The sequence below is a fragment of the Odontesthes bonariensis genome, chromosome 4 (assembly GCF_027942865.1).
Source record: "Odontesthes bonariensis isolate fOdoBon6 chromosome 4, fOdoBon6.hap1, whole genome shotgun sequence".
Lineage (NCBI taxonomy): Eukaryota > Metazoa > Chordata > Actinopteri > Atheriniformes > Atherinopsidae > Odontesthes > Odontesthes bonariensis.
The window spans coordinates 20,374,985-20,402,420 of record NC_134509.1 but is presented as its reverse complement, the minus strand read 5'-3'; the positions used below and the strand labels follow the sequence as shown (position 1 = coordinate 20,402,420).

At 45.4% G+C, this 27,436-nt stretch overlaps 1 protein-coding gene across 1 annotated transcript; it reads right to left on the bottom strand.

The window, feature by feature from the left end:
- Nucleotides 1-113: 113 nt before the first annotated feature.
- LOC142378646 (protein AF-17-like) lies at nt 114-27,436 on the bottom strand. Its single transcript, XM_075463403.1, has 20 exons — nt 27,045-27,436; nt 26,342-26,421; nt 26,199-26,253; nt 26,000-26,109; nt 22,755-22,858; nt 20,105-20,198; nt 19,658-19,777; nt 18,656-18,745; nt 18,406-18,553; nt 16,912-17,700; nt 16,267-16,466; nt 14,155-14,272; nt 13,988-14,054; nt 13,646-13,794; nt 6,917-7,117; nt 6,611-6,687; nt 6,112-6,482; nt 5,868-5,973; nt 3,683-3,898; nt 114-2,440 (listed from the first exon to the last, which is right to left on the bottom strand). The coding sequence occupies exons 1-20, from the start codon at nt 27,151-27,153 to the stop codon at nt 2,405-2,407; spliced, it is 3,240 nt and encodes a 1,079-aa protein (XP_075319518.1). The 5' UTR covers nt 27,154-27,436; the 3' UTR covers nt 114-2,404.

The following is a 27,436-nucleotide window of genomic DNA, read 5'->3' as shown; positions in this document are numbered from 1 at the left end:
AACGTAATAATAATACTGGTCACATATCTACCAGTCATCTTATTTTGTGTTTAAAGCAACAGACTTTTTTTTCCCCCCAGTCACTCAACATTAACAACAAAATGTGAAACAACTCAGTAAAATACATTTATTGACAAAAAAGTCGTCTTAATCCATCCTTTTAATTTTACACACAAAAATATCAAAATACTTTACAGGGCTTTCAATCTTAATATTGTCAAATTCAAATCAATCCTGTCCAACAAATACACTGTACAACAACAACGTGCTTGTCCTGTTTAAAATTCAGTGCTCATTTCATGTTTTTTTTTTTCATTTTTAGGGAACGATGCATTTAAAATGATGCATAGCTGTTACTTGGTATTCTGCGATACATTTGAGAGACGTCACTGCATTTCATGCAATTCATATCCCGATAGTTGAAGCCTCTTTCAGAGCCAGGTGCTTAAATGTTGCGAGACAGAAAAGATACACAGCACAACATTCATTACATGGATTATCTTGGTTACCCAGACCTCAAAGCTTAAAAGAACGAATGTGTCTTTACACAAACAGATTAAAAGTATACAACTTGTATTCCAACAAAATTGAAAAAGTACTAAAGAACGATTTACAAATGGGCCCCGAGGCGCCACAGTGCAACATAAGAAACCGCTTCAGAAGTCCTTCGCTCCCATCTTTAGCCGACGGCGTGAACGCGCCCGAGCCGACGCGGAGTCACGTCAGCGCATCGGCTCACGTCTTCATCAGAATCACCAACATTCTCCTTCTGTCACTGCTACAGTATTCATCACCAACTACTGAGCTGCTCCGAGTTGCCTACTGACGACTACATGAGCTGCGAACGGAACAAACTAGATATCACATGTGTGGGAGATTGAGTTCGAGACTGAAGTGAGAAAAAATGTCTCTAAAGGCCTACGAGAGTGCTCATGAGCAAGTAAGCAGTCTTCACGGGACAAAGCAGAGCCAGTTGGGGGTGTTTCAGTGCTGTCACAGTCACACTTTGGGTCACGCACTGCTGCTGCAGCGCTGTAGCATTAAGTTTAACTCTCCTATGACACCACTGTGCAGGGCTGCATTGCAACACTTTCTGAAGGTCCTTGTTTCTCTGAAGCACAAACGACTAAAAGGACGTTGTATCTGAACACAAACGTTACAATAGAAAACGGTTGGAGTCACCACTGAACAATTATTCACACATTTCAACTGTTTAAATCATCAGTCAGCTATCAAAAGTATAAACGGGTTTAAGAAGAGTGTTTTCAGTTAATAACGGACCCCCCTGCGAGCCCGGGTAAAAAACACTACGAAAGAAAGAGGACAGAGCGAGCCTTTGGGCTCCTGCTTTGCTCGGTTAATCTACCATCATTAAGGCATTATCTATCCAGTATTGCTAAAAGAACAACTAGAGAGTCATCCATGTATGAACGGATCACAAAAAAAACTTCAGGACAGAGTGCAAAATACTCACAAATCAATAAAACCTGTTAGTCCCTAGCGGCCTAAGTACCGAGCATCCTTTATAAGATGCTGTGTCGATGGCTCGTTTGCTCTGTTAGCTGCTAACATGCAAAGTGCACACTTGTTCAGGAAAAGCAGTTCTTTTTTAAAGTTTCCAAAAGTTTGGTTTCGTCTGCTTAATCTCGACAGCAACTGGAAGGATAAAAGGGTGTGTAGAAACTCCGGTGGCGCTTTAGAATAAAACCTTGGGGCTCGCCGCGGACGACATGTCGCTCCTCAACACAAAACCTCAGAGTTAACCACAATTTTTGGTGGGTGTCTACATCCACAGAAGGCTGTTGTGGTAATAAGTAACGGAGAATAGCTGGCAGAAAGTTTGAGGTAATAACTAGCTTAATGACGGAGGCCACTAACAACACATGGACGTGACTATAATCATCCCTACGTGAGAAGTGCCCGTGAGAGGCTGCAATGTTTCGAAGATTTGGAGCGGTGAACACAAAGGGAAGACAAAATATCGAGGAAGACGATTGAGGTTGCTAGAAGTGGCAGAGTTGTGTTTTCCTCTCTGACTGACTGGTGAAAGCGGCGGTGAAAGGGAGGTTATGAACGGTCAGTGCTTGAGAAGTCAGAGAGAAAGTCTGACGTTCGGTCCAAACAGCTCCTGCTCAGGCTCTGCCTTCATCAGCAGCCCCGTTGGTCGAGCTAACAAATTAGTGCAATTTAAAACGAGACCACTGTATCAATGCTCTCTGAAAGCTGCCTACAAATAAAAATAAAACCTTACCAAGAACTTCTGATATCAAGAATTTCAAAACAAGTCCACCTTGACGTCCTGTTATACATTCATAGAAGTTTGTCAGATGAAGATGGCAGACGAGGAAGGTTCTTCATGGTGGTCGTGACGGTCGATGTCTTCATCTGAGCCGAGTCCAAAACATCAGCCGTTCTTGTCTCCTCCCTTCTCTCCAGCAGCCTGAAAACACAATTAAAGGGTTTTCCTCTTTCAGTTCCACACCTGGAAATCACAAGTCCCTTCACGTGGAACACCTCTGACCTGCTTGTTAAAGGGATAGTTCGCCTCTTTTGACATGAAGCTGTATGACATCCCATATTAAATTTGAATAGCGTGCTGTCCAGACCGAAGTGCAGACCGAGCAGTAAACACCCTAACAGGCGCGGCTATCGGCAGGTGGCTGAACGCAAAGATACGAAGGGAGAGAAAATAGCGCCAAGCGATTGTGAGGTCTGACTTTTTCCTGGGGAATGATTTTGTGATGCAAATGTATTACTCTTTTGAACGCATATTGTTTTGAAAAGCAAAACGCTTTATTTTTTAAACCCCAGCCAACTAGTCGGACTACCTTCGTCAACACCAAAATGAGCGGCTCACAGGACACAGCAGGGGGTAAGTCAATGTTCATGAACGATATTGCTAATATGGGATGTCATACAGCTTCATGTCAAAAGAGGTGAACTATCCCTTTAAATATCTACCGAACGAATCACGTGACACAGACTCAATGAACTCAGGGATGGAGACATGATCAAGAGCTTCGGGTGAGGCTCAAAGAGAATTACAGCCAAAACAACCTCGGCTTGTTCCACAGTTCACGAGGCTGAGAAGCGAGCGCCACAAAGCTCACATCACAAAGACCCCGTTAGTGCGTTTCCATTCACTGGAGAAGCAAATATGACCTTATTAACAGTAAGAACAAAACGTGAATCATAAATGTTTCCATTAACTGGTCTGAAGAGAATAAACGAGGCTGCAAAGTGTCTCCAGAGGGTGGCGGTATAGATCAGTTCGAGAAGTCTTTGGCCAAACAGGAAACAAACATGCAGTGGAGTTTTTCTGCAGGGATTGCTTTCATCTCTGGGGATATTATATCATACACTGGTCGGCCCCGTGAGATTTATTGTTTTGAGACTGGAACAGCTGGTGAGTCCAGGTCAGATGAGATTCCCATTACTAATGTGCATCAGGTCTTATAGAAACAGACAGAAACAACCTCGAGTGAGCACATCACCATTTTTGTGCATTAGTTTCCATTAATCTTCTAAAACAGCGATGGAAAGTTTGCTCTCCCCAGATGGCAAGTCTCTGCCCAGCAGGTACGAGATGGAACAGGAGTCCCATCAGGACTCTGCTAACAGAAACTCTGAGGAATGCTTCAGCACAGAGGATCCAACACAACAATGAGGCCGTGCTACTCACCCCGGGCTTGTGAAGGGAGCCGTCCTGCAGACCAAAGAGGCCGCCGCCCGGGCCGCCCTGCAGGGGTGAGGCTGTGGCTGAAGACAGGAGGTTGGGCGGCTGGGAGATCATGGGTGAGCCGGGGGTGGAGGCCAGCGCTCCGGTCAGCGTGAGGCGCTGCAGCTCCCTCTGTCTCTGCTGCTGCTGCAGCATCTGGCACACCACCACCTGCTGCTCCTGGAGGAGGGGGACACGACAGCGGGGATTATGAAGCCTCGCTTTGCTCAGACTTCCACACAGCTGGACCGGTTTTTGGAAAGTTACTGATTACAGTCTGAACAGTTCAGCCTCAGAGAACCGTGGAGCTGTTGAGACAGACCAGGAGGTTTGCTTCGGAGAGTAAGCTCATAAAGGGCCTCATGTGAGCGGTGGCTGGTACTGTTCTGCAGACTTCCCCATTATCATTTCTGGGTTCAAATGAAAAACACATTTTAATATTTGCAGCCTTTCCAGTTCTTCTTCTGAGCTGTGGAAGTTCAGCTGTTGTCATTCTCGCCTGTTTTAACAGGAAAAAGGGGAATTTGTCAGCTCTCTGGTGTCTGCACCGCAGCACATCACAATGACTGAACTTCACAGTCAAACAGGAAACAAACTGGTTTCTATATTTAGTGAGTGTCACAGCGCCTGGCTGCTTCCAGCCCCAGCAGACTCTCAGCAGTTTGCAAGTCAAATAAGTGCTGCTGCTTCAATGTGGCCGAAGAAAAGACTCCATACTGTTGCTCTTATCTTTATCTTTACAGCGGTTAGGTGTGATTAGTTCCAAATGGACGACATGTGATTATATACATTGATGCAGGAGAAGATTAGGCCAACCACCACTGTAATGTGAGAAACTCAGACTGACACCAACACAAAGAGAAGTGGGCAGCTCTGACCACTCAACCCTGTAAAACCTCCACATTTTCTGCCTTTCGGGACATGCGGCAGCCTCTCAGACGGTGGTGCAGCCAAATCCCCCGAATGTTTGTCAGAGAGCAGAGTTCAAACTGATCTGGTACAACTTTTCTAGATTTTTAGAGGAAACATATGTTTATGCATTTAGCAGACGCTTTTATCTAAAGCGACTCACTAATGAGTATATAACATTACAGCTAACATCCAGCTACATAGAATTACAAACACAGAGAAGGCTCAGCGAGCTGCAACTTAGGAGATCTTAAAGACCAGCAGCAACACAAAGCCCAGTTCTGCCTGTCCTCACCTTATAAAAACACCTTTAACACACCGAAAAGACCATTTCCAGCTACGTGTTAGGACAAAACTTCCCAGCAAAGATGCGGTCAGCGGCATGTCCTCGATGCTGCAAAACCGAACAATGTGGAAAAAAAACATTCAAGATATTCTGCTGCTTCTAACGTCCTCTCTGGGAGATCATGGTACATGTGAGTACAGCTGATTTCACCGACTTTCAGTTACTTTAACGGTGATTCTGTCAGATGAGGCTGTGGTTATAAAATCAGGATTTTATTAGAGCAGAGCGACAGTCTGGAAACGCTTTACGTGACCGAGCCTGATTTTCAGTCCCAGTTTCTAACAAAAGAAACAGAAAAATATGTGAATGAGAGCAGCTGTATACACTTACATGACTCTATAAAAAGATGGAACTTTGGAGCATGTGCAGAGCGTCTCGGCCCATTTGGGTCCAGTTGAGTGTTTACATGCAGGAGTGAAGCCCAACTGCAAAATCTGTGTGTGTCAGTGCGGTTTTGGTTAGACTAAAATGTTTACATTTAATCAAATTAACCAGTTTTTAGTGTCATGGAAACACTGAATAGCCAATCAGAGTGAACTCTCACACTGAGCGACTCAACGCTGTTGATGTTGAATAAGCTGAAAAATACACCGAAAAGGTCCCATTACACAAAAAAAGAAGTTCCCGACTGTCGGCTGGTGCAAACTAAGCCTGATATGCAAACAGACAGTAGGACAAGTGTTTTCTTTTGTCAAAAAGAGTGACAGACCAGACTGCGAACACTGTTAACTCTGAGGTGATTAAAGTCGACCAGTGGGAGAAACAGTGCTTAAACATGAGTGCTTTTCACTGCCCAACAGAACAATGCGAATCATTAACAAAAAAAAAAAGTAAGAGAAAATGTGATAAGAACTGAAAACTACAGGGCAGAATGGACACAGGAACAGTCATTACCGGCGTGAAGTTCTGGGACGTGAGGAACTGTTGGAGCTGCTGCTGCTGCTGCTGCTGCTGCTGTTGGATCAGAAGCTGCTTCTGCTGCTCAGACAGGAGGGAAGACCTGGAACAAACGTCAACACGCAGTCACACCACACTTCTCTGAGCTTAAAGAACAAAAAAAAAAAAAAAAAACAGATCCATCCCATAAAACTGGTTAAATAGAAAGAACAGGGTCTTCGTGCACAGGGCGGGTACGTACGGGCTCACACTTTTGGGAAGCTGAAAGCCCTGAGCGAGCGCCTGGGCGTTGAGCGGTGGCGGTTGGGGGCGCAGAGCTGGGAGCGCCGGCTGTGGAGTGTTCTGCACGGGAGACTGGATCACACCGTTCAGGCTGCCCAGAACGCCGTTTACGGTCAGCTGAGGACTTCCTGTGAGGGACGCCATGAGCCCGCCCACCATGGGCAGAGCGGAGCTGCCGGCCTGGCTGATGCTCCCCACACCGTCAGACAAACCTCGACTCAACCCGTTCAGCAGCGGCTGGCCGAAGGAGGCGGGGCTCTGCTGAGGCGGGGGCGTGCTCTGGAAGGAGAGCGACGAGCTGCTGCGGGACGGACTTCCAGAGTGGAGCTCCTGAACAACAACAAGAGGAGACTTTTCAGCTCTCAGCTGGCTTTGTAATCGGCCACTGCGCTGAAAACAAAGCCCGAAACAGGAAAACAAACAGTGATGCTGCTCGAAAGGATCTACGGGTTTCTCACCTCTGACGAGGTAACAAAGGAGGTGTCATTCAGGAAGCAGCTTTTGGAGAGGGGGCTCTTATTGGTGCTCAGAGGGTCTACAGAAATAAGAGGGACAATCACAGGGTCAAAACTACAGTCTAATGTTTACATTCACCACTAGTGTCACAACTCAGCCTACGTGAACATCACTAACCAACCCCATCTGTGGTCTATGAGGGCGGGAGGGGGGGGGGGTTAAAGGAGACGGGGCAGCGCTCTACAGACACCGACAGTGACTCCGAAGGTTTTCATATGAAAGAGGGTGGAAAAGATGGAACAGCTCACCTTGAGTGGATGATAGGAAGCTGATCTGTGCAGATGTGTGGAGGAAGGCCTGGGCGGAATGAAGGTGAGGCTGGAACGGCACGGCCAGCTCCGTGTTGAGCAGCTGCAGCCGCTCTTTCTTGGCTGTCAGGCTGAGGATCTGGTCCTGCAGGCGCTGGTTCTCCTGCTGCAGGGAGTGCAATGACTGGAGCATCTCCACAACTGGAAAGAAGAGAGATCACAAGCACCACATGTCGGTGAACAACTGTGGGATGTGAGCAAACTGCACAGAGACGTCTGTGCACCAGATCCACACAGAACATGAATAGAAGATGCCGACTTCTCCAAATCTGGATAAACTGGATTGTATTTATAACCTCAGCAGACTCTGTGTGATTCCACAAGTGCCGGAAAACCTTCTCCTCTTAAGCTGGATAAAATGGAGGTGTGAGCACCTTCGGTTCGAATGTAAAACATTCAGGTTAAAGTGTGAGAACAGTGTTACGGCCCCTGGCCTCTAGAGGCTGTGCAGTCTCTTTGTTTATTTTTATGCAGATTCAAGTGTGGGAGCACTCTCCAGTGATTGGCTGCCTGGGAACTGCAGAGCAACCCTATTGGACCAGCAGGAGGTGACAAGCCAATTAGTGAAGGATGAGGTCCACCTGCACTCTATAAAAGGCTCCTGAACTCATTTCCCCAAGGGGACAACCTTAGGAACAGAATTTGTACAGCTGATCCCCCACTTTGTTTGCTGCAGCCTTTTGTTTGACGGTTTATGGAAACTTCAATGGAATTTGTACTTCCACCATTTGCTCGGTTTAACAGTCTGAGTTAGCTGACTCTAGTGCTTCCAATTAGTAGTTTGTGTGGTTAAAGTGTACCCCCTGTCTTGTTTATGGAAGCTTTTTCTTTGTAATAAATTATTTTAAACTTTACTTTTTCCCTCTGGACACATTTATGTTACCACCCTGATCCCCTAGACCTGGGGTCGTAACAACAGTGATAGAAAAAGGCCTCCGTCACCAGATTACTGCGGTGTGACGAGGGGAACACAAACCGGTGTAATTACAGATGAATGCAGTGCGCTCGTCTGCAACGTGCCGGAAGGTGCAGAGACGGCAGAGACAGGTGAGGATCAACTGGGATTTGGTCCTTTTTAAAGCAAGCAGAGGTTTTAAGCCTGCAGGTGAAAGTAAACAAAGACGTAGTTTCCTCAGATTTAATCTTCTATATTTAAATTCTCATAAATAAGGATTTGCATAAGCCAGACTGCTAAAAAACAAACAAACAGAAGCATGACATTGTAAAGGGACCAGAAGTACACATTATGATAGAGAGTCCTTTAACTGCTTCTCTGCGTGTTCACAGGTATTTAGCATCACCGGCGGAAGACTGAGCCCTCCGCAGAGACTTAACAGGGCTTAAATATCTGCGGGTATCACGCATGGTTTCACAAAATACTGCAAATGTAGAACTTATAAAGCAGGAGATAATGTTCAGCCAACATGTCTGTGGTTCAGAAAGCAGAAAGAAAGCAGAGAAATGCTGAAGAAAGACCGACTTCCATCCTGGAAAGCACTGAAGCTCCTTCTGATGCCGCTTCTCTGACTTAGAACCCGAAGGTGTCATTCGGTCTGAGCATCCGAGGCCGCAGCCTCGTTGTAAACAGGACATGTTTTGGTTTCTATGCATTTCATAGAAGCAGTTATACAACTTGTATCACAGACCGCTTAGTCTAGCATGTGTGTATTTCACAGCTCAGCAGTGTTGTGGACACAAAGGAAATGAGGTGATGGTAGACGAGGTGGAAGATAAAACTGTCTCCTGTTGATGTAACGGCAGATGAAACGTGATAGAGCTGCAGCAACAAGCTCAGGGAGTTCATCCAGCTCTGTGGTTCTTCTGTCGTCACAACACAAACCATTTCTGCCAGTGCAAGGCTCACCCCTAAAGCTGTGGGATATGGACCATGCAGCTCAAGCTCGGCAAAGTCTTCCGTTACAGCAGATGAACACAAATGTAAACAACCATTAGCTAAAGGCACTAAAAATGCTAAAGTAAACAGCAACTGAGCCAACAGAGCAGAAATCCTGAATAATAAAACTGCTTTAACATGTCCTGATGACAACATCTGTTTTTGGTTCAGAGAAACACTCGAGTGGGAGGAAAGCATCAAAACTAGGGATGCACCGATCCGCTTTTTTCACCTCCGAAACCGATACCTGAGGTTTAGTATCGGCCGATACCGATACAGAAAAACAGCGCGGAATTACGGTAACAAACGGTAAGTTTCATTGTGTGGAAAAGACTGGGATCATTCTTTTGTGCAAGGCAACATCAGACTTGACTTAAACATTCCTTTCCTATTTTTCCAAAAAACAAATCAACAGATATAAATGTACTGAATTACTTATTTATTTAATAATCGTGCACCAGTCTTAACCAGACAAATCTTAACCATAAAAATAATGGAACTGGTTCAGTCAGTGCAATTAGGGATTCAAAATCCAATGTAAAACAAAATATTGCATAATAAAGGAGCTGAAATTGAGAAAAAAAAAACAATAGCTTCACAAGCTTGGTAAAAACTAACTAAAAAAAAAAAAGAAATCAGAGGTAGTCCCAACTTAACAAGTTTTTTCATAACTAGAGGGATCAGAAGGCCCTTGGATGAATGTCAATGCTGGACAGGACAAGGGGAAAAAAATAAAATAATAAAAATCAATTAATTAATTAATTTAAAAACAAATAAATAAATAAAAATATATATTTTTAAAAATTAGAAGAAAAAAAATTGCCCGATATAGATTGTCACCGATACCCGATTAATTTTTTCGATATCGGTACCGATATTTGAGCCAAATATCGGATCGGTGCATCCCTAACCAAAGCAAAACCAAAACGAAGGAAAACAACATTGTGAGACTTGAAGCTGAGGTGTGAAGTGTCATACCCCCCTTTTCACACCAATCATATGCGCACTGCACAGCTCAGGTAGACGTTTTCCTCTCTTGTCGAGGAAGAATTTACATAAAAACTGACTGGGTCTAACCTGAGGTAACCTGGGTTATTTGAAACCTCGCAGGCAGCAGATGGATCCATTTTTCATAAACTCTTGGGGAAAAAGAATCAGATTTTTTTTTTTTACTCCACTGTGACTGAACGAGGAGGAAATAATCAAATTCTCTGACACAGGAAATCTTTTTCCCCTGTAAAACACTTCTGTGTTATTAGATATCAGCCATAACTTAGTTATGGCTGAACTATCACTCATGCACAGGGGAATATCTAAGGCAAAAACAGAACCAGTAACCTGCACCAGGCTCTCCTTTAGTGCTCATTCAAAGGTGCTGCACCCCCACACAGGTGTTTCCAATTATTCTGGCTGATTGGGCCCCTGCTTGGGCTGAAGTTAGACAGAGCTATGCTGGAAAATACCAGAGGTCACACAACTAAGGCTGTGTCCTGCACGGCTCCACGTTTGCTGCTTTGTGTGATCTGAAGTCATTAATGGCTTCATCAATCTGATGTGTTCAGGGAGCCCAGGCAGGGCAGCATTTGTGTGTATTACAGCACATAAAGTGATGTATCACACTAGAGATCTGACTGACTTTCTCACTCAAGCATGAGATTCAACGAGAGGATGCCTGAGAGGCACTTTACTTCCTATATTAGGAATTCAGTAACATCTGCTCCATGTTTCCTAAATGATCTGGGCTGCTGCAACATGACCGGCATCACAGACACGGAGCATTAACACGCCCTTTTTCTTCACTTCTACCATGTTGGAACAATCACAGGCCACTGCAAGTCTCAGGGTAACAACATATACGTGCAGTCATGTAAAAAAGAAAGAACATCTTTCAGTTCAAAGGTTTTATGTATCAGAACAAAGTGCCAAACAGGTCTTAAAAACGGTCAATTCAACCTCAGATGAACATCAACACGTGTCATTATTTATTGAACAAAAACTGAGACAAAACACAGAATCAGTGTGTGGAAAACTAAGTGAACCCTCACTGCTCCACAGGAATTAAGGATGTAGCATTCAGGTGTGTGTTAACACGATGCCAAAGAGGAAAGACATCAGCAATGATCTTAGAGAAGCAGTTATTTCTGCCCATCAATCTGGGAAGGGTTATAAGGCCATTTCCAAACTATTTGGAGTCCATCGATCTACAGAGAGAAAGATTATTCACAAGTGGAAAACATTCAGGACAGCTGTCAATCTTCCCAGGAGAGGACGTCCCAGCAAGGTCACCCCAAGGTCAAAAACCCAAGAGCTACATCTCAGACTCTACAGGCCTCAGTTAGCATGTTAAAGGTTAAAGTTCATGACAGCACAGTTAGAAAAAGACTGAACAAGTATGGCTTGTTTGGAAGAGCTGCAGGAGAAAGCCTCTTCTCTCTAAAAAGAACATGGCAGCACAGCTTAGGTTTGCAAAGCTGCATTTGAACAAACCACAAGACTTCTGGAACATTGGGCCTCATGCAAGAACTGTTCGTATGCACAGATTTGTTCTTAAATCGTCCGTACGAGTGATTTAAGAGAATTTGCGCATTCACCAATCTTTTCGTATTTTACGTTTTCTTTCAGATACGAACAGAATTTACGAGTGATCCAGAGCTGTCGTAGGAGTTTCGTAAAATAGTCCGCTGTTATTCTAATCAAGTTTGCTTGACTAATGGATTGTACATTTAATTACTTTGAAGAAAACATAAATAAATATACATTATACCCCATAATTATGCTGACATTATTCTGTTTGACTTAAATTGTGCACTAATTGAAGGTTCATTTGAATCTGTATATAACAATGCAATATTGCCATGAACGAGGGTCTCCACCTGAACCAGCCCAGGCAGACCAGAAGCTGTGGTGCCAGAAGACCCCCCTCATGGACCACCCCATCAAAGAGCCATCATGATGAGGCAACAACTGATTGCACGGCTTTAGTTGCAGTCATCGAGCGCCTGGCCATGGCGAGACGTTTTTTTTTTATGCCATTTTCATATCAAACCATTTCTTTTTTATTTCGGTGACATTACGAACTACAGGTGACACAGAATTAACAGCACTCGTAATTGCTTCCCATTTCTTCACTTTAGCAGGTCCCGTAATTCCACTGCTGACACTGCTAAAAATGACAGATTTTCCTTTTTGGATCTCTGAAAGCAGAACTTCAGTCTCAGAGCCCCTAAAGTTGTTCTTTTTGCGCCTTGATGTCATTCTCATGACTCAACACTCAACTTTTCCTGGTACAGGACAGAGGAAGCACAGCCTTATATGGTATAGTTTTGGGCGTGGAGTATGCAAATCTACTATCCTCGTGCACGTGAACTTAGATACGCACGAGTGTGATTCATCATTTACGCAGGTCGTTTACACACTTTTTCCGAAGTTAAGAGCGCTTGTTGAATCTGACGTGGCGTGTTCGTACGAGACCTTCGTACGAAAAAAGTAAGAGAAATTTAGAATAAAAATACGAAAATGTTTTTGCATGAGGCCCAATGTCCTTTGGACAGACCAAAGTGGAGATGTTTGCTCATAATGCACAGCAGCACGTTTGGAGGAAACCAAACGCAGCATATCAGCACAAACACCTCATACCAGCTGTCAAGCACGGTGGTGGAGGGCTGATGATCTGGGCTTGTTCTGCAGCCACAGGACCTGGGCACCTTGCAGTCATTGAGTCCACCATGAACTCCTCTGGATACCAAAGTGTTCTAGAGTCAGATGTGAGGCCGTCTGTCCGACAGCTAAAGCTGGGCTGAAACTGGCTCATCAGCAGGACAAAGATCCCAAACACAGCAGCAGATCTACAACAGAATGTGTGAAGAAGAAAAGAATCAAGGTGTTGCAATGGTCCAGTCAAAGTCCAGACCTCAGCCTGACTGAGATGCTGTGGTGGGACCTTCAGAGAGCTGTGCAGAAACCAATGCTGCAAACCTCAATGAGCTGAAGCAACGCTGGAAAGAAGAGTGGGCCAAGATTCCTCCACCACCATGAGAGAGACTGATAACGTCCCACAGGAAACCATTACTTCAGCTCACTGCTGCTGAAGCTGCTGCTACAAGCTGCTGGATCAGGGGTTCACTTAGTTTTTGTTCAATAAATATGATGATGACACAGTGTAATATGTCCAGTGTAGTTGCATAAAACTAATAGTAAGATCTGGTAAGAACCAGATTTTCATGTCGTATTGTTTGACATGAATGTGAGTACAGTGATGAACTATGTGGGCTGAGGTAGAAAGATGGGAACTCATCTCAGGAGAAGCAACTATGGGAATAAAAAGTTTGGGTGTCAGAAGACTTAAAACAAAAGGCTGAGCAACAATGGAAAATTAAATCAGTTCCATGTGTGGAAAGGAGTCAAGAATAGATAAGAAAACAAGTGTCGGCACATATCCCGTGAGAGAAAGCGTCAGAGAAATCAAAGTGAGCAGAGAACAGAACAGAAATGAAACAAAGCTGTGTTCGGTACTGTCACAGATGCACTCATCATCTCTGGATAACAGCAGGTTGGGTTCACACAGAGGTTACAGCAGGTAAGCAGAGCTGTGCAGATTACACATAATATGTTTTACATGGAATGAAAACAACTTAGCATCATTATTATGAGTCACTTTTCCCTCTGACATCATTTTAATTGGCCTGGAGGACCCAGAGAGCTCAAAGTGAAAGACAACCCAGACACTTCCCCCTTTGATCCCATTGGGAACTCCTTGGAGGTAAAGATTAACTCACTGTTGGCTCCCATCTCTCCGTTGCCATGTTTCTCCAACAGCAGCTCAATGTGGGAGCTGGCGGGAGGGACGTTCTCGGGACGGGTTCTGACTCCGGCGCCCAACCCATCTCTCTGGTCAAACAGCAGAGGAAGACAGCTCATGGGCGACCTGCACGAGGAGAAAGACAGAACATGTGGCCTGTTTTTAACTCTGATCCTCTCCGTCTCTGTGGTGGTTAACCAGCCAACGTTTTCCCGGTGATAATAAAGACGTTTCCTTCGGTGTTGAAAGATGTTTTCACGCAGTAAGAATCATGTTCTGAGTCCGGGACGTTAAATGAAAAACACAAACAGAGACGTACTGCGAGGACAGACTCTCTCTTGGCGAGTTCCCTTGACACGGGAAGCGGCAGTCGTCGAGGTCAGACTCTGCAAACGGAGACAAACGGTCATTAGCTCCTGTTTATGGAAAAGCAGAGCCGTGTTTGCTCGACAGCATCAGCGGAGTTAAAGTGAATATTCTGTTGACCTGGCAGTGAGGTCTGGGCTTGGCTCAGTAGTGATGGCAGTGTCGGGGCGGCGGACAGACAGCTGGCGAAAGGCTGAGAGGAGGTCAGGCTGTACGAGCTGCTGGAACCAGGATGGACCTACGAGACAGTGAACATCAGACTGACGTCTGCAGGGTGGAAAATACACCTCAGTGCAAAGAGCAAGGCGTGAAATACAGTTTAATACTTTCATTCGACTCTATAACGTTCTTGGGTGATGTCTCTGTCCTATTTGATCAATCAGCTGTTGCTCCTTCTCCTCATTCATTCTCCAACCTGTTTGACCATCATAAATCATACATCGCTGAAACAAGCACGAGTCGATGAGTTTGAATCAGCAGCAATTCATCCATTTAAAAAAGAAAAGTTCAAAGCTTAAAGTTGTAATTTACAATAAATTTAAATAGTAAAACAGCAGCAACTTCTCGCTGACAGAGCTGTAGCGATACACTAATCTCACGATAGGATACACGCTATTCAGGAAACAGTACGATTCGATACACAATACTCAGCCAACGATTCGATACACAATATTCATCCTACGATACGATTCGATACACGCTATTCATCCTTCGAGTCGATACACGCTATTCAGCCAATGATACGATTCAATACGCTATATTCAGCCAACGATACGATACACGATATTCAGCCAACAATACGATTCGTTTCACGATATTCAGCCAACGATACGATTCGATACACAATATTCAGCCAACGATACGATACACGATATTCATCCTTCGATACGATTCGTTACACGATATTCATCCTACGATACGATTCGATACGCGATATTCAGCCAACGATACGATACACGATATTCATCCTTCGATTCGATACACGATATTCAGCCAATGATACGATTCGATACACAATATTCAGCCAATGACACGATTTGATACACGCTATTCAGCCAATGATACGATTCAATACGCTATATTCAGCCAACGATACGATACACGATATTCAGCCAACGATACGATTCGATACACAATATTCAGCCAACGATACGATACACGATATTCATCCTTCGATACGATACACGATATTCAGCCAACGATACGATTCGTTACACGATATTCATCCTACGATACGATTCGATACGCGATATTCAGCCAACGATACGATACACGATATTCATCCTTCGATTCGATACACGATATTCAGCCAATGATACGATTCGATACACGATATTCAGCCAATGATACGATTCGATACACGCTATTCATCCTTCGATTCGATACACGCTATTCAGCCAATGATACGATTCAATACGCGATATTCAGCCAACGATACGATACACGATATTCAGCCAACGATGCGATTCGTTACACGATATTCAGCCAACGATACGATTCGATACACAATATTCATCCTTCAATTCGATACATGATATTCAGCCAACGATACGATTCGATACACGATATTCAGCCAACGATTCGATACACTTACATAATTTTCTGAAAAAAAGGGACAGTGTGATTTGACATGAATCGTCGCTGATTGGACTGGTGGTCTGTCCTTTGACCCGGAAGGGCAACACAGCCAGACAAACAGAAACAAACGAACATGTCACAAACGTGAGAGCTATGCACTTTATATAACATTTTTATTAACTAATTTATCACTGTTTTGTATAATGTAACCTCCTGGCATTGTATTGTATCATTTTAATGTCCTGTTTTCACTAATTGTAACGTCTGACTTTTCAATAAAGTTTGCTTTAAATAAAAAAAAAAAAAAAAAATAAATAAATAAATAAAATAAAAAAATCGATACTCGCGGCTGAAAAATCGATACTTTATCGGGTAACAAAACATCGATATATATCGCAGTTTCGATAAAATTCTCACTGTTCGTTTTGTCAGGAGACGTCTCGCCGTTTCTTTCGGACTGAGCGAAGTTCTTGCCTTCCCGGCACTTAAAATTCAACCTTTTACGAGTAAAAACACCACTGCAGAATGGGATTTAAGTGGTTTTAAAAGTCCTGAGTGTCAGCGTTGCTGAGCTGCTAGAAGAGAACACCGTGGAGTAAAACATCTGGTGGAACTTCTGTGCAGGCAAAGCTGAGGGACGCCTCTCTCATGTACCTGTGTGCTTGAGCCGGCGTTGCCTGACGGAAGAGACAGCGAGGAGATGTGGGATGAGAGAAGTCCTGAAGAGAGAGGGGTGCTACACATACCCCCTCCCAGGGACAAGGAGGTGCTACACACCCCTCCACCCAGGGACAGAGGCGTGCTGCAGACACCGCCACCCAGCGAAAGAGGGTCCTTGAGGCTGGAGTAGATACCTTGGTGACACAAACGTGAGACACAAAACCGTGAAAAAAAAGGTTTGTGTCGTCATTTTCTTACGAGAAGTTGCAGCACGAACATGTGTGACACCCGAGGGTTTGTGGGACTTGGAAAGTAGGTCAGGAAATGTGCAGCTCAGTACCTAGGACGATATCTCTGCCGAACACAGATTCAATAAATACTCAGATTTACAAACTATATAAACTCATGACAGGATCTGTGTGACCTGCTGGGTCATTACCTCAAGCAGCTTGTTCTGAAAACACTGAGGTCCTGATGCTCAGATAAGCTGGTGTGTATCACGGAAACATTTCAACACTTTAGAGTTGAGCTGCAAGCGAACACACTAAAGCGTAAACAGATAACTGTGCAGTTTTCTTTCCTCCGCACACACACAGGAAGTCAGAGGGCCACCACACACACCCACTCGTTCAGACTCACCGGAGCCGAGCAGCGAGCTGCCGCGGCTTGTAGAGAAACTCCCGGCGGAGGTGGAGGAGAAAGAGGTGGTGGTGGTGGAAGGAAGTGTGGAGGGGAAGGCAGGGTGCGGCATGGACGCCGGGCTCGGGTGGAGTGAGGAGGTTAATGGTGGGGGAGGAGGCGCCGAGTGGTGATGGTGGTGGTGATGATCCTCTTCCCTTCTCTCCCGGTTCTTGCTCCCCCTCGGGCGCCCCGGACCGTGGCGGCTCTTCTTGTTGCCGCGGTGCCTCCTCTCGCGGGGCAGCAGAGGGGCCGTGACCTTGTCCTTCTGGTCAGCCTCCTCTAAAATAGGCGGCGTGCTCAGTTGAGACGGCTTGCAGTGAGATTTGGAGGGCTTGTAGTCGCCGGAAGATGAAATCTTGCGGATCTTGGTACTGCTGCCCAGCCCTGAGGAAGAGGTGATGCGCATGATGGACCCAAAGGTGGAGATGGTGACCTTGTTCTCGAAGGGGCTGGAGTTGCCCTCTGACCTGTCATGACTCTGTGACCCTGCTAGTGGGCCATCAGCGGGGGTCAACGCTGGTGGCTTATGGTATTTACAGTCCTCCTCCTCCTCCTCGTCCTCCTCCTCATCTTTGTCATCTTCTTTTTCTTCATCCTCCTCCTCCTCCTCTTCCTTCTCATGTACCGCAGGCCTCCTGTGGCGCTCCTTACGCTCCTCTCCGCTGTGGTCGTCACCTCCGCGGTCACGCTCCAGGCGGGAGGAAGATGAGAACTGATGGAAATCTTGAGGGGCCGACAGCGAGCCGCCTCCAGGAGAAAAACAAAAACCTCCAGTCAAACACAAACACTGAAACAACCCCCTACTGCAGAGATACTCATTGCGCGGCTCGCGAGCCACATGCGGCTCCTCAAGCTTTAATTGGTGGCTCGCATAGTAGCTTATAACAATATGGTAACAATAACAATACATTTTTTCAAATAACATCCAGCGAATACTGCACAGTATTAAGTATTTTTATTAATTAAGGCTTAATGTTTCCTAAAGGGGGCACTGTTAAACCTGGTAACGCAGCCCGCTTAAACCACCGTCACACTTGACCGCAGAGCACGCTAGCTCCTTTAGCCGGCGTAAGATGCAGGCACAATGGATCGGTTTTTAATTAAAAAAGGGCAAAAACCAGCACAAAAACCATACTGATCTTAAATGTCTCACTATGATTACAACAACAAACTACAAATACAACATGAAGAAAGTCAAGGACATGCATGCCAGGTTCTGCTCATCCCAGTATTAAGGCAAATATGGTCTTAATTGAAAATGTATTGGCTGCGTTGTTTCTTTTTTTGTGGGATGTTTTATATGTAGAAATGCATATTTGCAAAAGGGGACTTAGTATGTTGTCGTAAAAGTGGCTCTTCCCTTGATTTTGTTCTGCCAATGTGGCTCTTGTGAAAAAAATAGTGAGTATCACTGTCCTACTGTACGGCAGGCGTTCACGCCTCAGGTGGTACCTGTGTTGAACGGACTGGAGGAGCAGGAGGAGGAGGAGCAGCTCTTGCCAGTGTTTCCCGTCTTCTTACTGCGGTGACCATGACCGTGGGAGCTCAGCTTCTTGGACTTCCCCTCGCTATCTTTGCTGCCGTGGTGACTGGAGGACATCTGGACCAACACATGCAGGTCAGGAACAAACCGAAATAACCAAACTCTCTTCATGTTAACCCACAGTGACTCAGTGGGTCAGCTTTTTATTATTTTTTTTACCTTTTCTATGCTGCTTGTTGTCATGGAGGAGCTCATGTTGTCAGAAGTCTTCTTGTGCCGTTCTTTTTGCCGAATCTTGTCCTTATGACTCTGGAAACACACACACGCACTTTTCTGCTTAAAATGAAGACTGTGGGAGCGATCCAGAGATGGGGACTCGCACAAACAAAGACTTGGACTCGAGGTTTGGGACTCGTAAACAACCTTCATTTCATGAAATTATTCTTTCTGATCTTTATTTAATTCATTCCGATGTATGACGAGGCTGATGGCAGGCTGAACGCGACATAGCCTCATGCTACTGTAACCATGGCAGCGTCGAGCTCATCTGGACCTGTGCCATATGCTGTCACATTTGGTTAAAAGCTTTCACGCAGGCAGCTAACAAGCGAACGCCCACTTGCAAAGTGTGTGGTGTCAGGATAAATGATGCCGAACTTCATCAGGCACCTGAAAACGCACAAGGTCAGTCTCTTTGTAATGTGGAAGGGAAACTTTAGGTACGTTAGCAAGCTAATCAAAGTAAACAGTGTTATAAACTATGTGCAGATCACAGCTTCATTGTTCACTACACGGTGTTGCTGATTTATCTGCAGCAGCCTGTGAAATTTGGGAAGGACTTTGGTTAAGTAGCCGAGGTTAACAGTTACCAAATGAATTGGTAAGCCAAGTCAAAGTGGATGGAGCTTAACGTGAATCTAATTGCCGTTTTAAAATCGCCTACTTTTAGAACTAAGTTCAGGGACACCTGATAAAATTCCAGGTTGACTAGTTCTCATCCATGTTTAGCTGCCCGTGTTTATTTAAAACGTAATATAGGTTACAGTTTATTCAGTCATTTGAGACTTGACTTGTTATTGGTCCTCACAGACTTGAGACTTGACTTGGACTCGAACACAAAGACTTGAGACTTGACTTGTTATTGGTCCTCAAAGACTTAAGACTTGACTTGGAAAAAAGGACTTGTGAACATGTCTGGTGTCTGACCACACCTGTGCTTACCTTCCTCTGTTTGTGGTGGTGGTGTTGTTGTTGTTTTTCCTGCGGCGGCGGAGAGCTCGGGCGCCCCCTGGAATGACTGAAGGAGCTACTTGTATTTTCACTGGAACGCAACTTCTTCTGCTGTAAACAACAACAAAAAAAAAAAAAAAAACAGTCTTACTCTGAATCACAGCAAAAAAACAAAAGACCAGCGGCACTTCCATCACCTCAGGGTTTGCTCATTTCTCTCCAGCATCTAACAGCACTTTAAACACTTTTACTCCATGTTTGTTAAATGCGAAGCTGTAAAAAAAGACACGTTGAGCTTCCGTAGTTGCCATTAAGACAGCAAGACAACAAGATGATGATCTAATCTGATATGATCAACAAGACGTTACATCAAATATTAGCAGGAAGACACAACAAAAAAAAAAGCTAAAAAAATGTAACGACTTCATGTTTATTTACCATTTTGTTGTAGTGGTGCTTGCAGTAGCCGCAATATTTCACGTTGTCAGCTTCTGGACCCTCTTCCTCACACAGAAGACCAGCCATCTGAGCACTGAGCACAGCATCACACAGCAGAGTCACTTTTATGCACACACACCCTGACACAAAGACCCCTCCATTTTACCCCATCGTAATCAGACGGCTTCAATGTCAGAACTTTGTGCCGTCCGTTCCTCTGGGACTGATTAAACCTTCACAATCTTCAATTTAATAAGATGTTTTTTGGATTTCTTTGTAATCTATCTACAAAAAAAAAAAACAGTCTAAACTGCTGAAGTTACATGATAAATAATGTAGAAAAAAGGAGGAGGTGGATATGTAGTTTGCTCTGAAGCCCTAAATTAAGATCTGGTGGTGCCAATTACCTCTAGAAGTAACATAATTAGCTAAATTTACTCCATCTGTGTGCAATCCAAGTCTCATATAATCTCAGTATATGTATATATATATACACACCTGTTATTAAAAGCTCCAGAGTCTGCAACAGCACAAAGTGAGCAGCACAATGGAGAACAAGGAGCTCTTCAAACAGGCTTAAACGTTCAGGTAAAGCACAGATCAGGTAACATTATAACATGGAAAAACCATGTTAAAACAACAACTGCAAAGCTCCACAGGAGAGTTTCCGTCTTCAGAACCTCAAGCTGGATTTAAAGTAAAATGAGTTGCCGTTAAAATGCTGCTTAAATAAAACAATAATTCATCTGAGAGCCTCCTACACATGTGGAAGAAGGTCCTCTGGTCAGAGGAGACTGAAATGTGACACCATCTCTACAGCGAAGCATGGTGCTGGCAGCATCCTGCTGTGGGGACGTTTTTACACCAGCAGGAAATGGGAAATTGGTCAGTATTCAAGGAATAATTGACGGTGCAAATTACAGGTAAACTGTTGCATAAAACCTGTTTCAGTCTCGGGGCATTTTGTGGTTAAAGTGGTTCCAGATCTGGTTTGGAGACTTTGAATCGGTTCTTCGTGTTCTGGTCAACAAAGCTTTGGCTCCAGCCCCGAATAATTGGTGCTACAGCGCCAACGTTTTGCTGAGACACGATTGACCCACCAGACCAGCTAAATGTTGTAACAGCCACTTTTAAAAATCCAGAGCCGGCGTCTCGTCTTTTTAATAAAGAAATAAAAGACCGAGCATGACGACGGATGCAAGGTAGCTGCTTTTCACTGAATTTATGAACAGATTTTGCAACTCGATTTACAAAACTTGGCGGGTGTTTTCATATCACCAGCTCGTGTTTATAGATTCTGTTCGTTTACAGCTTGTTAATAAACACCGATCAGCATGTGAAAATGCTGATTTGTGCGGTGGGAAGGGTTCACGAACACCAGCTGGATACACAAGAGGAAGCTTCAGACATGAACTGTAAGAAACATTTCAGATTCTGTGGACATGTGGCTCTGTGGCTGTGAAAAACCAAACCAGTTCTTCGCCGATTTATCACAGAAACAACTTAGAACCGGCTCTGAACCAATTGCAGCACTGGTCAAAAAAGGGATATCCCAGAAGTGAGACTGGGATGGAGCGACTCCAGCATGCTAATGCAACACTCCGGTGGTTTCTCTGGTAAAAACTCAGATTGAGAGTCTGTTTTATGACCTGCAGACTCCAGTTTTGGCTTCAGGAATAAGTGAAAATCTCAGTGGCCAGATGTGCAAAACCTATAGAGACATACCCATTAGACTTGCAGCTGTATCATGACTTATGCACACTGAACTTATTTGCTGTTTGTCACACAAGTCAAACTATTTTGCTCCTTTCAAATCAGAGGCAGGTTGTAATGATCTCATTATACACCCCCCAAAAAGGTAGAATTACTTATGATTCTTCACACTGTGTCACATGTACAGCAGCCTGCTCCACTACCGGCTCAATATAAAATACATCAAGATAACCAACTACGGAAGCCCAGAGCGGCCGTGGTACGTCTAAACTTTTTTTTGAGGGTTTTCTCGAGATAACGAGTTAATTTACCGATGGTTTTCGAGGCCACTTTTTCTCCCCAGTCCGCCCGTTTATATGTGTTTACATGTATTTCTGGCAAAGGTGTACCCATTTTTACCCCCTCCTTTCATTGAAAACTGAATAAAGTAGCCTATGAATCAAACATGGAATGTGGACGTTTGTGTAACAATTCTGCTTGTGAAAATGCACAAAGCAAATCCCGCTGGTGTGACAAGCATTTCGTTTAAATGATAACGGCACCTCTCGTGCATCATTCTGTAACCATGGAGACGGCCTGGTCCCCTCAGCACTTGGTCACTGACAAAGTCGACTATATCAACAGGATCACTGAGGTGTAAACGCCTATTGAGCTGCAGTCGATCTAGCCGTCTCCTTAAATGGCGCGGGCTGATATGAAAGTTATCTCTACAAGACAAACAAATTGCGAACACATAAAACACATATAAACAGGGGCGGACTGGGGAGAAAAAGTGGCCTCGAAAACCATCGGTAAATTGACTCATTATCTTGAGAAAACGATCAAAAAAATGTTTATACGTACCACCTCCGTTCTGGGCTCCCGTAACTAACACCACCGTCCGCCTCTTCCACACGACCTTAAACACACACACGTGTTAACACAGCTCGACACTGACCAGGTGACATGGAAAGCTTGTCTGCAGCCCTGTCGGTTGCAGGTCATGCAGGCTCCGCAGGCTGCCTTGCTCTCCCTCCCGTGGTCCTCACAGATATAACATGTCTGCAGAGCAAAGAAGATGCAGAGACACAGATACAACGAGTCATTATTATTATGATTAAGAGGTGTTGCGTTGCTCCTCCATGCCAGTGTAACCGTGGTAGAATCACACATCGCTGGGATTTGCCCAGTAAAGTCAATCACTGTTAATTTGAGTCCCTGCAGCTGCGAGTGGAAATGATTGGAAATCTTTTACAGATGAGCTTTCAAAGAGGTTTCTGCAGATTTCTGCGGAGCAACACTGCTGACCAGATGTTTGGGAAAGTTGCCTCTGTTTGTTTTTTTTCTCATTTCTTTCGGATTCTGTTCAACAAGGCCGTCGCACGGTCACGAGCACGGGAGACGTGCGCGCATTTTCACACGCACGTAGCTGCACACGCTTCCACAAAACGCATGTGAGCAAACAAAAGCAAACCAACGCAGCACATGCTTTCGTACTTGTTCTTCGGCGTTCCCCCCAGCGAGCGGGGCCGACCGGCGGGGGGCAGAGGAGGCCTAGCAACAGGTGCGAGACAAAGGAACAGCAGGCTCTCTACCTTTTCGCTCCAGCCCTCTCTGCTCGGCTTTTTCTCTCCCTTTTTCCCTCCACTCCCCAGATCCCACTCAGCTCTCCATTTCCTATCGGAGGATGAAATGAAAGGCCGGAAACACGACCGCACCGAGCGTGTAAAAGGAAGAGTGGCTTCTCAAATTTTCACTGTCCATTGTGACGCTGTCTAGGAATGCAGGCGGCAGAATCCGCATGAATCGGTCTGACGGGGGGGGTGAGAAGCTGCATGCAATTTACTGTAGCTGACACAGTAACATGAAACCAGGCACTCGCACATGCACATTTGTATGCAGGCATGCACACAGACACGACACAACAATGCTGAGTCCAGTGAGCCCATGAATCAGATATTGATTCCTTTGCACTGTGCATTGCTGTGAAAGACTTCCTGTGGTGCATCACACACGAGTTCAGGGACTCAGCCCGAACCATAACAGGCTGAAACTGGGCTGTGGTCGAGCTGTTTGTTCACAAAGTTAGGGTATATCCCTGCCGCAGCTCAGCTCTAACTAACCGATGCTCATCTTTCATATAAGTCACTCTGTTGTATCCCTACAATGCTCCAGAGGCAACGTTAAACAACAGTCCACAACACAGAGTGTGTGACATTTAACATCAACTCAAAGCCCAGCCCAACACAACAGGCATTTCATGTCTTTACTCATTCTAAATGTCCCCATCTGCTGTTCGCTCAACCTGATTATTCATCTACTTCAGCTGGAAATCTCCCACAGTTCCCGGAAAGACGTTCAGCGGCCTCCAGAGAGCAGACGTGACTTCGCCGCTCTCAGATCTGGGTCTGTGCGGGACGTGTAGGTGGAGACGTGTTCAGGAAGAAGCTAACGTCGTGTTTTTCCCCACTTGTGTTGACGCCGTGTTGCATCATGAAGCACTCAAAGTCCCTGCTCTGGCTTTTAAAGGCCTGCTGCCAAACTGAGCCGTGGAGGATTTAACCCGACTAAAGATTTATTGAAGGTCCTTTGGAGTCTGATCCCACATGTGTGCAACAAATAAGATGAGACGTTAGTTTGAGCGTGGATGTAAAAAGAATCATTTCACCAACATCTTACGTTTAGAACATCATGAGGATGAGGGCCAGTTTGAGGAAATCAGGACAATTATCTCAAGGAATCGGCTGCAGAAATGTACTCTGGACCTCGTTTTATTAACAATTATCTTTTCTCAGACTAAATAAAAATTCCTGTGTGACGTTATCAGTCTCTCTCATGGTTTTGGAGGAATCTTGGCCCACTCTTCTTTCCAGCGCTGCTTCAGCTCATTGAGGTTTGCAGCATTGGTTTCTGCACAGCTCTCTGAAGGTCCCACCACAGCATCTCAGTCAGGCTGAGGTCTGGACTTTGACTGGACCATTGCAACACCTTGATTCTTTTCTTCTTCACACATTCTGCTGTAGATCTGCTGCTGTGTTTGGGATCTTTGTCCTGCTGATGAGCCAGTTTCAGCCCAGCTTTAGCTGTCGGACAGACGGCCTCACATCTGACTCTAGAACACTTTGGTATCCAGAGGAGTTCATGGTGGACTCAATGACTGCAAGGTGCCCAGGTCCTGTGACTGCAGAACCAGCCCAGATCATCAGCCCTCCACCACCGTGCTTGACAGCTGGTATGAGGTGTTTGGTTTCCTCCAAACGTGCTGCTGTGCATTATGAGCAAACATCTCCACTTGGGTCTGGTCTGTCCAAAGGACATTGTTCCAGAAGTCTTGTGGTTTGTTCAGATGCAGCTTTGCAAACCTAAGCTGTGCTGCCATGTTCTTTTTAGTGAGAAGAGGCTTTCTCCTGCAGCCCTTCCAAACAAGCCATACTTGTTCAGTCTTTTTCTAACTGTACTGTCATGAACTTTAACCTTTAACATGCTAACTGAGGCCTGTAGAGTCTGAGATGTAGCTCTTGGGTTTTTGACCTTGGGGTGACCTTGCTGGGACGTCCACTCCTGGGAAGATTGACAGCTGTCCTGAATGTTTTCCACTTGTGAATAATCTTTCTCTCTGTAGAATGATGGACTCCAAATAGTTTGGAAATGGCCTTATAACCCTTCCCAGACTGATGGGGAGAACAATTGCTTCTCTAAGATCATTGCTGATGTCTTTCCTCCTTGGCATTGTGTTAACACACACCTGAATGCTCCAAAGCTTCTGCTTTTATAGAGGTGCTCACACTCACTGATGATCAATTAATCAGAGCATTGATCAGCAGCACCTGGCTGCTACTTACCTTCTTAGTTCCTGTGGAAGCAGGAAGGATGGACTTACACACACACTCTACACGCGTTACCAAGTCGCCTTTTTAAGTTTGTATTTGGCAATAATTTGAAAGAATTAGGTTTTATAAATAAGCTTTTAACACTTAAATGTTGTAATTACAACATTCTGAGACTAACTTCAGTTCCTGATACTGATTATGAGGCTGTTTTCTTATAATTAGGAGCTTGAATGTGAGTGCTTTAATGTCCAAATTAAGTTTCTCTCCAGCAGAGTCAGCGCCAGATACTCGTATCATGAGCAAATGTGACGTTAAAGCTGACAGAGTAAAATCCCCAGTTCAGTTTTCCACTCAAAAGCGTGTGCGTCAGTACCTTGATGTATCGCTCATGTGGGACGTACTGCAGGATGATGGGCTCCATGGTGAGCACGTTGGCAAACTGCACCTCAGGGATGTAGAGCGCGCACACCACGTGGGCCCAACCTGATCGGCAGAGGATCAATGACACGACAAGACGCTTTAATTTGCTTCAGGGAAACAGCAGAGGAGAGTGAAGATGGACAGAGATTTACCTCCGCTGTCCGTCCTCTTCAGGGCTCCATCTTTGTGGGGACACAGCTCACACCTCTGAAACAGAGCTGGTTGTGAGTGGAACATCACTCACGGCAGGTAAAACAGGAATGGATGGGTGTGTTTCGGATGATGGCACACTTACCACGCGTGCAGCCCGCTCCTGAGACTCACACTTCCTGCAGAACCACGGGCCGGTGGGGACCTGAACGATGCCGTAGCATGCTGGGTCACAAAACAGGGAACATTTAACTTTTCACACACATCTTTTATCGTGTTCTGTCGCTGATGATGTTTCAGTCCACTCTGACAGAGCTTTTTTAAGTAACCTCTCTCTTCATCCCACTTTTTAACTTTATAAAATCCCAATTATTTCAGATCAGAGCCTGCTGATGTGGGTGATGAGAGGCTCCAATCTGAGGGTTGATAATTCCCAAGAAATATGTTATCTGTAATATGAGTTATCTGCTCCTCTTTCACGTGGGATTAACGCAACAAAGCAAGTGGACACAAAGTAATGTAGTGTCCAAACCGGCGGGCCTCACCGGAGCTGTTTATTGGGAAAACACGCCTCTTTCTGCGGGCCGGACAGCCCCACACGGACCTGCCATCAAGGCGCCATCCAGCCTCGGTGTCACCCTGCCCGGCCCTGAGCGCTCACTCATGGGGGTTAAGAGGAAACAACAAACAGCACGCCTACCTACCCCTCCCACACGCATCAACACGCACACAAACACACACGCAGACACCGACAAGCCTTCCTAGAAACCTACGCACCGACCTACCAGCCGCCGGCTCCGCGGCCGCGGCTGCCCGGTAATTACGCGCTAACAGCGGCTAATCTTTACCTTGGTGTACGGCGACGCTGCAGCCGTGTCCATCACAGTACACCAGCGGATTCTCAGCCCAGCCTCGCTCGTCAGAACACACGCAGCAACCACCAACCATTTCCCGCATGCTGCTCCCATATGAAGAAATGTATTTCCCCTCCCGGCAACGGCTCAGACCTCGGCCAGGCCTGTCAAGTGGTCGTCCCGCACTTTAGCGCCGCTCCAGGCATAGTCGTGGGCCGCGTCGGCCGCGCAGTTTTGGCGCAGCGGAGGAGCCAAATCTCGGCGTGGGGTTCGTGGTGCTGGTGCTACGTTTTTTCCGTGATGTCCTCCCCGTCCTCGTAGCTGCGATGCAGTGCGCATGCTCAGAGCCGATTCCTCTGGGTCGGAATAAAAAGTCAAAGCAGTGG